General features: G+C 42.4%; 1 protein-coding gene across 2 annotated transcripts in view; it reads left to right on the forward strand.

Moving 5' to 3' along the window:
- The first annotated feature begins 4,667 nt into the window (after nucleotides 1-4,667).
- Nucleotides 4,668-12,550, forward strand: part of ELOVL5 (ELOVL fatty acid elongase 5) — a 16,739-nt gene continuing 8,856 nt past the window's right edge. For both annotated transcript variants that reach the window (XM_010176786.1, XM_029087172.1), the window contains exons 1-2: nucleotides 4,668-4,726; nucleotides 6,479-6,666. In XM_010176786.1, coding sequence (XP_010175088.1) covers nucleotides 4,669-4,726; nucleotides 6,479-6,666 — 246 coding nt within the window. In that variant the 5' untranslated portion in view covers nucleotide 4,668. The remainder of the gene's footprint in view (nucleotides 4,727-6,478; nucleotides 6,667-12,550) is intronic.

A 12,550-nucleotide genomic window follows, 5' to 3' on the forward strand; every position in this document is an offset into this window, starting at 1 on the left:
GCCCAAAATGTTTTCTTGATGCTATTTGGCTTACTTAAAAAGGGTTGCATGGGATGGGGGGCAAGCCTTTAGATTTTCATGCCTAGTCTTTGTACCTGGAAACCAAAGGTACTCCAAGAAGAAACTCAAGAAACAGCATTAAAATGTGAATTAGAATTCTTAAATCACTTTTTGGCATAAACCCCCTAGAATGTGTTTTCTGTGGAAGACGTAGGAGAGAATTTCCTTTGAAGGAAGGGTATGATCTCTCAATGTGTTTTACTTCTTTGGAGTAGCACTTGATCCTACAAGAAGACAAAGGCCTAGTTAAAGTCAGCTCTGCTCTGTGTTTCCTGTTAATATCTTCAGTCGTCCTAGGAGCAGCTTTGCGCTGTACCTTCTGTTCCAATTTAAAAATGAAAGATTTTTTTTTTTCCCTCTTGACCTGTGTTATACAAATAACCTGGATGTGTCCATGCTACCTAGCATGCAAGCGACGTGAACTTTTTTCCTCCATCCTACAACCACGTAGCTGCTTTCTCCAGGCTGATGAGACTTTTGCCCTTCCATCTCTCCCAGCTTGAGAGTAGCAGCTCCCTTTTAGGCTTTTCCTCTGTTTTTGTGTCCTAACATGAACTGGTGTCTCACAGCCTTCTTGTGTGCCAGTGACTTCCCTCCCGTGCTGTCATCACCAGTCCATGTTTTCACTGTTCCCTGAGCTGTGGCTTTTGGTAGGTTGGGTGGTCATCTGTCAATGGATAGACTTTTGAATGCAAATGTATGCATTTGGCTCGACTACAGCATAGCACGTGGTTTTCTGAGCAGACATGTTACAAACTTCATTTTGTTAGTAGCCTTCATGCCTTTTTTTTGTTGGATTTCCAAACTCTACTCACTTACCATCCTAAAAATGATTAGGGAAGGAAAAGTAGGAGTTGATTTCATGCTCCTGAAAGTAATTGATAAAGTCAGGTATTTAAGATAGATCCTTTCTTATATTCTGTTAATAAGAACACAATCCTTTTAACCTTCATGTGCCTTATTTGGGTGCACTACCATGATCTTTGTGTGTACCAGGAGAGCATGAAAAGCACAATGCCTTTCTTAGACTCTATTTAAGATCTGGTTTATGTCCATCAGTGTGAATACCTGGAAACTCTGAGAAGTCCTTCACATGCCTATATGGAAGACTCTCTAGTATCTGTAAAAATCAGCTGGGTTTGGTTTTGTTTAAAACACCAGAGGCACATTTTCCTGGTTTAAATATTTGGACTTGAAGGAGTAAAACGTCTTTCAGGTTGTAAGCCTGTGTGCTTCCAGACTCTGATCCTGGTGTTCAGGGACCATACTGCATTGGTAAAATCTGGTAGCAGAGAGGATGGTTTCTTTCCTGTCCCTTGTAGAATGGCAGGTTAGGGAAGAATAAGTAGTGTATATAGAGGTACCTGTTGTAGAAAGCAGTGTGTGACACAATGGGGTTGTTTTTTTTCTGGCTGTAGGTACCGAATGATGTGCCTTGCTGTGGGATGACTTCTAGGTAAAGGAGCATTGTGAGTGATCTGCTCATGCTCATGCTGAGCTACAGAATTTGCTTATTTTCAGTATTAGGAAACATGCAGATTACAGTGTTTCAAATGGCAACTGGTTTAATTTTTCTGGAAGTCGATGTTCCTCTGAATTGAGAAACTATTCTAATTAAAAAAAGAACCCTTGTAGTTGCTGCCGATGAAGCAGTGTTTAATGTTGTGTGGCTGTTGGCAGGAGACTTGATGCATTTTCACATGACCCCCTCTGAACAAAAGCAGATTGTTTCCCTCTGTTTTTCTGTTACACAAATGAGTTCCTTTCAAAACAATTTCTTTTTTCTGCAAATTCTGGAAATTGACACCAAGAGTAGTTCTTCTTTTGCTGTGCCTTTTACAATCTGCTGTCTGATAGTGCTGGCACAAAAAGCTGCTTTGGGGTAGTAGCACATAAAGCTGCTTTGGGGTAGGAGCCCAAAAAAGCTGAGACCGCTGCAGAAAACCTCCTCCTCGAGGGGAATGAGTTTTTCTTCCAGCTTTGTGGAAGGGTTGAACACCGAGTTTCATTTCTTTCTGTCTTTGCAGTAGCTGTGCATAGTTTGCTTCTGCTTTCTTAGTTGTTTCATTTACATATCTACATTTTCACAGTGTCTAGCAAACAAGTATATAGCAAGTCAGTTCTGAATCAAGATGTTTTGGTATATTTTTGTGTAATTAACCTTTTTTTGACACAAACTCTCCCATCTGAAGTCTTCTGCAAAGAGGGGAGTTGAAGTCAGGCGCAGACGGTGGGTTATTGAGTGATGCAGTGCTGCACAACTAAATCAATCGGTACTGGATCAAAGGAGACAAATTGAGTAAGTGGGGATTTCAGGCAACAAAATGAATTATCCGGTGGGGAGCGCTTTTCCTGGCAATATTTAATAGCTGACAGATTTAAAAAAATAAAAAAAGAAAAAAGAGATGGGGAAGAATAAAGAAGAGCTTAGTCTGGGTAGTTTTCTTTCTTCTCCTTGAAAAACATATACTCATTTCTCACAGTCTTTCTGATGTTCATGCTTCTGGTAGCACAGCATAGACTTCTCAGTTAAATTTCCTTATTCCTAGGACACCAGTGTGCCAGTGTTGAGGGTGCTCACGCAAGCGCTCGCAGTTTGTGTGTCATAGCTGGTGAGGTGATGTAATCCCAAAAATGCACCTTCTTGTGAAGCGTGTACTTATTTGGGCTGGGCTGCTTCTGTCACAAAATAAAACCGGTATGAATTGAAACTGCAAAAGGCTCCTGGTTATTTTAATCAAGCTCTTTTGTTTGTGGCTCATGACCAGATTCCAGGGAAGCTTCTGTGCCCTTGTATAGTCCAAAATAGTAGAAAGACTTCATGCACATGGAAGGGAAAATCATAGTATCCCCTGGTGCAACTTAAGGCCATTTCTTCTTTTCCTATTACTTGTTACTTGGGAGGAGAGACTGAAATCCACTTCGTTGCACCCTACTTTCGGGTAGCTGTAGAGAGTGATAAGGTCTCCCCTCAGCCTCCTTTCCTTGAGACTGAACAACCCCAGTTCTCTCAGCCGCTCCTCATAAGACCTGTGCTCCAGACCCTTCACCGGGTTTCTTGTCCTTCTTTGGACACACGTGTGTCCCTGAGAGCCCTGTGGCACATGATGGGTTGGGGGTGCAGCCAGAAATCTTCAGTGAATGTGTTGTCCTCCTGCCTGGAGCCTTGCGGTGGAAGGGCTGAGGGTAGAAGACCACGCAAAGTAAATGCCCATATCCAAGCCCATTGTATTTTCTTGGTCCCATGGGAAGTCAAAATCCCTCCTGGTGGCTGGGTGGCTCCCAGTCCCACTTTGGACCAGGAAGAGGACATCATTGGTATCCTGCTTGGCTTTTCTTGCTGGACTCGAAATAAATGGAGGTGTCAGTCGGAGCTGACTAAAACCAGAGGACCTACTATTCATTTTGCTTGCGTAAATCAGAAATCCCCTAGAGGCAGGGTTTTCACAGGTGGAAGAGATGTTTCTTTAGCTAGAACAAAAAAAAAAATAGAGATGAACTTTTTTGTTGTTAGCAACTACATGTAAACTCACTTAAGCATTTCGGTTTGTGCTGTGGGTATATCGACAGCTTATGTTATTTCCCCAGAACATCAAGAAATGAAAACTATCCTACTAAAAAGGTAAAATTATTTTAGTGAAAGTTCAGTATGACTGTGGATAGAAAAGAGGAAATTGGAAGGGGTGTTTTTGGGTTTTGGTTGGTTTTTTCTTAATCGAGAAGAAAATTGCTTCCTCTTCTCTTGAGAACAGCTTTGTGTACAATTGTACCTGCTCATGGAAAGTGTTGCTACTTCTTTCCTGCTTTAACCTTAGGGAGGGACAGCGGCTTCTGTACTCAGAACATATACCACGTGCTGCCAATAAATACTACCATGTGAGGAGCTGGTAGATGACGTTTGAATCACTCTTCTGTACTGGTGTTGGATGAGTTTTATCTGGTAATGTCTTAGCAGTAAGCAGTTTCTGGAACCGGAGATGCTTATGCCACGAACTGCAATTTTTTCCTCCTGTGCCTCTGCAGCCTTCTATGTCCTTTGGTGACTGTTGATCTGTTGATTTTATGGGCTGTTAATCAGAGCTTTAATCAGTCATCTATCCTCAAAAGCGACAGCAAAGCCAGTTTTCACTTTTTTTCCTTCCCTTCCTCCTCCTCCCCAGCTAGGGCTGCCAGATATTCAAGACTCTTTGTTAAAAGAGCTTCATAGTATTTATTTGAGAATTCCAATGTTGTTGGCTTTCTCAAGGTCCAATCCTCCTCCTCCTCCTTGCAGAGGGATCTTGAAAGATGTTGTCCTGTATTTGGACTTACAACATACAGAATTGAAAAGAACTTCAGGTTAATCTGAACTCATTATTTTAAGCTTCTGTGTATCTAGATCCATGATTAAATACTTCAGTGGAAAATACTACTCCTATAGCAGTGGCTGTCTAAGATTAGAATAAGCTTTACCTACTTTATATTTGTAATGTCCAGTATCTGTCTGCTGCAATTTTTGTATATTAGTATTTTCTTTGTTAACCCTAATACCTGGTATTCAGGTGATAAAACTAATCATCTGAGCTGAAGAACTAACTTTGTCCTCTTTCCATTTCAATAGGTTGTAGAATGGAATTTCTGGATAAAACAATCAATAGCTACCTTGATGTTTGGCTTGGACCCAGAGGTAAGATTTGTCCAAAAATAAATACATAAATAAAAACTGATACAAAAGTGCAGATACTAGAGCATGAGAAACAGTTTCCCTCTGACATCCTGACTTTGACAGGTGACTACTTTCTTTAGTATCTGCAAAGCATCAAAATGTGTGATGCTGTAATAAAAAAGTCTGTTCAATGCTTCTGATCTTTTGACATGAAGAGCTGCTATTTTTTTTTTTTTTTAAATGCAAGCTATTATTTTCATTTACTTTTCATAAAATAAAAGTACTCTTGCCCTCATAACTAAAGCTGCTCAGGAATTTTTCACTTAAAAAAATCTGTAATTTTTGGAAGGTATTGCTTCTTTGAAACCATTCTTTTTGAAGAAACAACGGTTTTGGTAGATTTTTCACTGGGAAAAGGTTTGTAGGTGGATAACAGCAGTCCTGGTCAGCACGAGGAAGGGAGAGGCAGAGGGACCAGGACGGGTAGGTTAGGGGTGGCCCTGTTCCACCTGGTCCTGACCAGGGGGCATGACATGTCAGCATCTTCTACAGAGTGTGTGTAGTGATGCTGCTCTGTGGCATCTGCTTTCTTCCTGCTTGCTTCAGTAGCATCTTTTCTACGTCTTTCTTTGTCAGTGGTGGTGCCCCCTCCTCACAGGACAAAGTCTGCAGGAGGTGGAACAAGCCTCTGATCCTTCAAAGTGTGTTTTTTGTTTGTTTTTAGTAGCTTGGTGCCCTTGTTGCTCCTAAATCCATTTAGATTAGTCTGGATGTTCTGGTATAACTTACTATATGTGCTGGCATATTGTTTGTATTTGCCATGTGTTAAAAATAATGAACCATAAAGGTGTCGAATACAAACAGTTCCCTGGCTTTCTTAACTACTTCCCAACCTACATTTTAAGGCCTCATTTGTTAAATTTAGGATCCACATATGACTACTTTAAGTCAGGGCTGTGAATACCAACAATACTTGAATTGTTCATTTATGGTTTGATAAACTTGGCTTCCATCCTTTAGGCAGGACTTTAGTGAGAGGGGTGAAATACCATGCTGTTGCTGGGTACAAACGACACAGTTGTGGTTCACAAGGTTCATGCACTTGTCCCAAATGTTCCCCTGAAATGCTCTAATTCAAGATGGTTTATGTGCTTTTCCTGAGCAGTTGACACGTTGCCAACTGGACTGGTTAGTCAGATTGGACTGACTGCTTTGTGTTTCATTGCTCATACAAGGACTCCAAAATTTAATCCTCCTGAATAGCACATACGTAAATCTAATTGGGTTAGTATTGATTAGAAAATAATTAATCAGGATCATCCACTGATAACCACAAAGATATGTGCTTCACTCTTAGCTTTGCTGGCTCTGTGAGGAAATAAGATGCGTACTACTGATTTGAGAGGATAAGAGGGAGAGAGTTACTGAAGCTTTTCTTTATAATTTAAGCTCATCAGTGGTACTCAGGATGGAAGATGATTCTGAATGGTAATGAGCAGTTAAAAATAACAGTGGTAATAATTCAGGAGTATCTTTGCCTTAAGAAGAGATTTATTTCTGTTTTCTTTTAACAACTGTATAACTAATACCTTGTTGTTCGTCAAAGTTTTTTGTAATGGGCAGTGTGGCCCTTAATAAAAGGGCTTGTTGCTCTTCCTTTGTCTTTCTCTGGTAATTCCACCACTAGAAGCATTTTGAATACAGCTTTTTCTGGATGTGTTGAACTCTTCCCCTTACAAAATCTAAGTATCTGTATGTTTTTGTTTGTTTCAGACCCCAGAGTAAAAGGATGGCTTCTTCTGGAGAACTATACACCTACCTTTATCTTCTCAGCCTTGTACTTACTAATCGTATGGTTAGGACCAAAGTACATGCGGAATAAGCAGCCGTTCTCGTGCAGGGGTATTCTAGTGGTCTACAACCTTGGACTTACACTGCTTTCTCTGTATATGTTTTATGAGGTAGGAGAAAGGGGGTTGGGTCGGGGTTATTTTGCAGTATCTGTTTGAATTATTTTGGCTTATGTTGAATATTATCTATGATGACACCCCTCCTAAACCCTGGGAAGTGTCTGCAGAAATGTTGCAATGATTCTTCAATGTCACTTCTCAGAGGAGAAAACCATAATTGTAAATGTTGTTACTTGTAAGGTTAGTATGAAAAAAACCTTCCCTTAAATGGCTATGCTTACCTTGATTAACAGTGTTTCAAATGCACTTCTCTCACTCATGCAAGTAAAAGCCAGGTCTTTCAGCATGAACCTGGCTACTCCAGAAATCCTCCTTGCCTAGAAGTCAGGCTCAATGTAATTGCCTTGATGGACTTCACAAAGTACTCGGTAGCAAAACTACGGCTTATTTTGAAGTGCAAAATGTGTTTTATTTACATGTGTTTAATCATGCACACAGTCTTAGCTTCTATTTCTGTAAGCCTGCAATAGAATAATAGAGTAGTTCAGATTGGCAAAGACCTTTGAAATCATCAAGTCCAACTGTTAACCTAGTGTGGTGGTTTAACCTACAGGTGGGACCATGCGGTCCTGCACTCCCTCCCCCCAGGTGGTGCAATGGGATGGGAGTCACAACAAAGGGGCACAGATTAGGATGAGGACAAGGTTGTCTCACTCACCACTTAGGGTCACAGACTCAACTTGGGGAAAAAAAATCAATTTAATTTGTTACTATTCATCTGAGTAGCACAGTGAGACATAACAACCACATCTTACAACACCTTCCCCCACCCCTCCCTTCTTCCTGGGTTCAAATCACTTTGCTCCTGATTTCTCTACCTTCTCCTCCACAACGGCACAGAGGTCAGGGAATGGGAGTTTCTGTCAGTTCACCTCGGCTGCTCTTCCTGGCATGAAAGTCCAAGAACAAGATCTTTCCAGCGTGAGCTTCCCATGAAGTCACAAACCTCTTTGGGCTAGCAAAACCAGGACACTCCACCACTTCCCTGGGCAGCCTGTTCCAATGCTTGACAAGCCTTTCAGTGAAGGATATTTACCTAATAGCCAATTTAAACCTCCCCTGGCACAACCTGAGGCCATTTCCTCTTGTTCTATCACTTTTTGCTTGGGAAAAGAGACCAACGCTCACTTCATTACAACCTCCGTTCAGGTAGCTGTAGAGAGCAACAAGGTCTCCCCTCAGCATCCTCTTCTCCAGACTAAACAACCCCAGTTCCCTCAGCCGCTCCTCATAAGACCTGTGCTCCAGACCCTTCACCAGCTTCGTTGCCCTTCTCTGGACACGCTCCAGCACCTCCGTGTCCTTCTTCTAGTGAGGGGCCCAAAACTGGACACAGAACTCAAGATGTGGCCTCACCAGTGCTGAGTACAGGGGGAGGATCACCTCCTTGTCCTGCTGGCCACACTATCCCTTCTTGGCCACCTGTGCACACTGCTGGCTCATATTCCAATTAAAATTATTGTAACATTCTGCCATGTTACAAAACCTGCTGATAAATTTAAAAAATAGAAAATATATGAACTCTTGATCTTATTAATGCCTTTTTCTTTCTAACAATGAACTGGTTACCAAGAAAGGACTATTTATTGCGTGCTGAAGAAGTCCTCGTACTCGGAACCAGCTGAATAGCTTTTGTGTTGTGAAGGAATGAGACAACTAAAGTGCAGAGAATATTAGGGCTCCTCCGTCCTATATAATGAAATGCTTTACATCAAAGTGAATATTGCTCTTACTGTAACTTTACCTATATGGAAGCGTTCATTGATATTGTTGTAAATTTGCTTTCTCTTTATAAATGGGAATACACAAAGCCACAGCGTTACAAAGACATTAAACTCATGATAGTTGCAATGAAATGTGTTTGACAGCACTTACAGGAGAGATGTGAGGGCAAGTGATGTTCTGCAACACAGAACTGATCCTATAAAAATGCTGCCAAGTAGAGAGCTGTGCTAAGATAACACCATGCTGCTTGATGTTTGCAGGGAGAGAGCCAAAGGACCAAGTGATGGGGACAAAAATCAGCTTTCTGCACTTCCAGATACATTCTCTAGCTGTAGTGCCTCTGCAGTCACCTGTGTGAGTGCAGAGGAGGCAGTGCCCTCACTCAGATCATGTCAGTCATGGAAGCTTGACTTTAAAGGATTAGCCAGATCCCAATAACACTTTACAGTACACATACCCTCTTTTAATATAAAGTGAAGAGGAGCATTCAAAAAAGAGATTTAACTCCCTGTTTTCCTTGTTGTCACTTTGAGTTTCAGCTAGATTAAACTTTTCTAGTCCTAGTTTGAGGAACGTCATAAAACATCACCACTTATGAACTTGTTTAGTAGCCTGCCTGAAAATAAGCTACTTTAATAGCTTGCACATAACATACCTGAAACCCTGCTTTATAGTTTTTCCCCAGTTATAGCTGTGGTGGTTCAGATCATGATTCATAGCATCACAGCTCAGTTTAAATATTATGTGACCAAACCAAGATGTTAAAGTGAAGCATCCTCCTGACTAGGGTGAAAAAGATGACCTACTTGGTTTTCTGACCTTTACATCTGAGTGTTTGTTTGCAATAACATGGGGAAAAATTTTTGCATTGTGGGTTTTACATATTTCTAGTTTTCATGTACTTGCACCATTCAGTCTACTGACGTAATGTAATATAGCCTTATTTTAAAATCATTAGAGATCTTATACCTCTTATTTGGAAATCCTAAGATAGTATTTGTTGTCTATACTTGCTAGAAATCATTTATTTGGGCATTTAATGACTGGGCTGAGTTCTGGTACTAGTATAACAGAGCAGCAGGCTGTGCTTGTCCCAGACAATATAAAAGGCAAGACAGACCTAGGGGAGCAGGAGAGGTTTCTGCAGGCTGACCCGGCAGTGCTGCAGTGACAGGCATCAGCACACCCTTACCTCAGGAAGCAGGATGCTCCTTGGGGGGAAACAACAATGCTTTTTTTTCTGTATAAATCTACAGTGCATGGACTTTGAGGGGAAATAACACTCGGGCCTTGGGCAGGGGCAGTAAGGGTTGGCCTCCTCTGTGGTGGAGAAGGTGTGTAGCGGGGTGGCTGGCAGAGGGGTTATAGGATATGAGTTAATCGCTCGCTGGCTGGCATGGCTGTATCTGAAAGAGCCACAGGAGCAGTTAGAGCAGCAGAGGCAGTGCTGCTCCCACCTGTGTTGCTGCTGGAATCACAGAACCATAGAATGGTTTGGGTTGGAAGGGACCTTAAAGGTTACCTAGTTCCAACCCTCCTGCCATCAGCAGGCTCACCTTCCACTAGATCAGGTTGCTCAAAGCCTCATCCAACCTGGCCTTGAACACTTCCCCAGAGGGGGCATCCACCACTTCTCTGGGCAACCTGTTCCAGGAATCTAGGAAGAAATTCTTTCCTGTGAGGGTGGTGAGACACCAGAACAGGATCACAACTCAAGTTGTCTTGCAAAGCTGTGAGTAGAGGAAGTGCCTCTCTACTTGCATCTTGTCTGGGTCATTTGGCAAAGCAGGTAGAGTGCCTGGTACCTAGGTATACAGCATGCACACCTATTTTATTTTTAGGGTTTTTGTTAGCAAAACGAGCCAAGTGATCTGGACCACCTGAGCGTATATTTGGGAAAAGTGGCCAGTGATGAAGCCTCACTTTCTTAAAGCAATCTCTTTTCTGTCTTCTTTCTTCATCTGAAAAATTAATTCCCTACCAGTATAGCCTGAGAAAAGGCTCAGATTTTACTAATGAGGGAGGTCTTCTGTATGCTGTAGGAAAAGCATCCCAAGAGCTACACCCTGTTTTAGGAATCACAGAATCATAGAATGCAGTGGGTTGGAAGGGACCTTCAAAGGTCATCTTGTCCAACCCCCCTGCAGTGAGCAGGGACATCTTCACTAGAGCAGGTTGCTCAGAGCCCCATCAAGCCTGACCTTGAATATCTCCAGGGATGGGGCCTCCACTACCTCTCTGGGCAACCTGTTCCAATGATCTACCACCCTCATATTGAAGAACGTTTTCTTAATATCCAACCTAAATCTGCCCTTTTCTAATTTAAAACATTACTCCTCGTCCTGTTGCTACATGCCCGTGGGTGGCAGCTGGCTGCCAGGCTGCCCTTTCCTCTCCTTTCTCTGTCTACAAGTCCCCCAGCCCTTATCTCTGTCCTGAGGTGACCTTTCATGTAAAGAAAATATGTTATCCCTGCAGGCATGTGCTTTCTTTGATCAGACATGAACTTCTGCTTTTCACTCTAATCTAGCTTTGTCTTGAAGCTCATAAACCCATCACGCCTTGACAGCACAATGCAGTGCCAGGTCCCTTATCTGCCCTTTCCAGTGAGTCTCAGACTTTCATTTTATCATGAGAAAACAAAATCCTCGCTGCTAACATCTCTCCTACAGCTCGGTCAGACTGCTGGTTTAGTTAGTGCGCTGGCTTATTTTGGTAGCAGAGCTGATAAAAAAGCACATGCCACAGCACTTTAAGGAATTCAGCAATGGAATCGCAAAATGAAAGCAATGTAAAAAAGAAATTTTCAGTGCAGCGGAAGGAAGTACGAGTTGCTTGAACACAAAAGCAGCTTTGGGCTGCAGGGTTTTCCTGGAGGGGCTGCAGGGTTTTCACATTGACTTTGAGTACCATTTTAATGGGCTTATGAAGGAGCTGTCTTTCTTTGTCTAATTTAAAAAGCTCATACTCTGGTGAAAATCGTATGGTCAGCCTTTCTGAGACAGGTTAATTTCTCAAGAGAAGCTATGCCTGTGGTTGTGCATCTGCAATACCATTAGCATGCCTGGGCTCCTGCTGACCTGAAGATGAAGGACTTCCTTGGGAGAGGTTCAGTAAACAAATACCGTCTATTACACTCCCCACCGTTGTTAACTAAGTTTGATGAACAAACAGTTTACTACCTATTACACCAGGCAAGTTGAGACCTGCTGTGCAGGGTGTAAGGAGGGGTTTCGAACTCTGGCCATCTGGAGAGGAGACCAGAACAAGCATGAGCAATGACTTAGATGCACTAGTTGGCAATCAATGACACCTCTGTTTATTGCTTCTAGGTGACACATTCGCAGCTCCCTGCTGCTGTACGCCCAGCCCTGTGCTTACCAGAGCCATTTGGGAACCGTTAGTGGTCAGGTGTCAGAGTAGCTCTTTGGTTTTGTTTTCTGAAGCCTTGCAGCGTGTGCTGAAAGTATTGTGGGTGCAACAAATAGTGGTATCAGGAAAAGGAGCATCTGGCTGCCTTGGAAAACAGATTATCTGTGTGTGTTGTGTTTTGCACCAAGCAAGGTTTGTGGGTAGCAATAGCAGCTTTTCACCATTTAGTTCCTTCTGGAAAGGGAGCAATTAAATTCTGTTTGCTAACTAACTATATGATAAAAGGTGTTACCATCTCCTACAAATGTTGCTTTGCTTCTGTCATTTAAACCTCTGTGGCTGTGAGAGTATTCCAACTCCTTGCAATTATTATATGCTCTTCTGGAGACAAGGGAGTACCGGGGTTTAGCTGAAGCCACACTGATGCCTTTGCCCTTCAGAGAGGTGGGATCCATCCAGACACCTTTGGTTGCATTATGCTTTACGTAGTGAACCTGTGTCACTTGCAGGGAAAGCTCTTTGGGTTTCACTATGCTGGCCTTTACCTGTGAGGAGTTTGTGGGCTGCAGAGTTAGTGATGGATGCTATTTGGATTATTACAATATAAACATTGTGATTATCCCTCTATTCCTAGCACTTCCTTAAACTATGAGAACTGTATGAAAACATCTGTAAGCTCTTAACAATATGATCACAGCACAATGTGGTCTTCTGTCTGAGGGACTGGCAGGCACTCGCCAAGCTGCACAGCCCTAAGAGCGGGTTGGTGCGAGGCTTG

This window comes from Antrostomus carolinensis, unplaced genomic scaffold (genome assembly GCF_000700745.2).
Source record: "Antrostomus carolinensis isolate BGI_N321 unplaced genomic scaffold, ASM70074v2 scaffold9861, whole genome shotgun sequence".
NCBI classification, from domain to species: domain Eukaryota; kingdom Metazoa; phylum Chordata; class Aves; order Caprimulgiformes; family Caprimulgidae; genus Antrostomus; species Antrostomus carolinensis.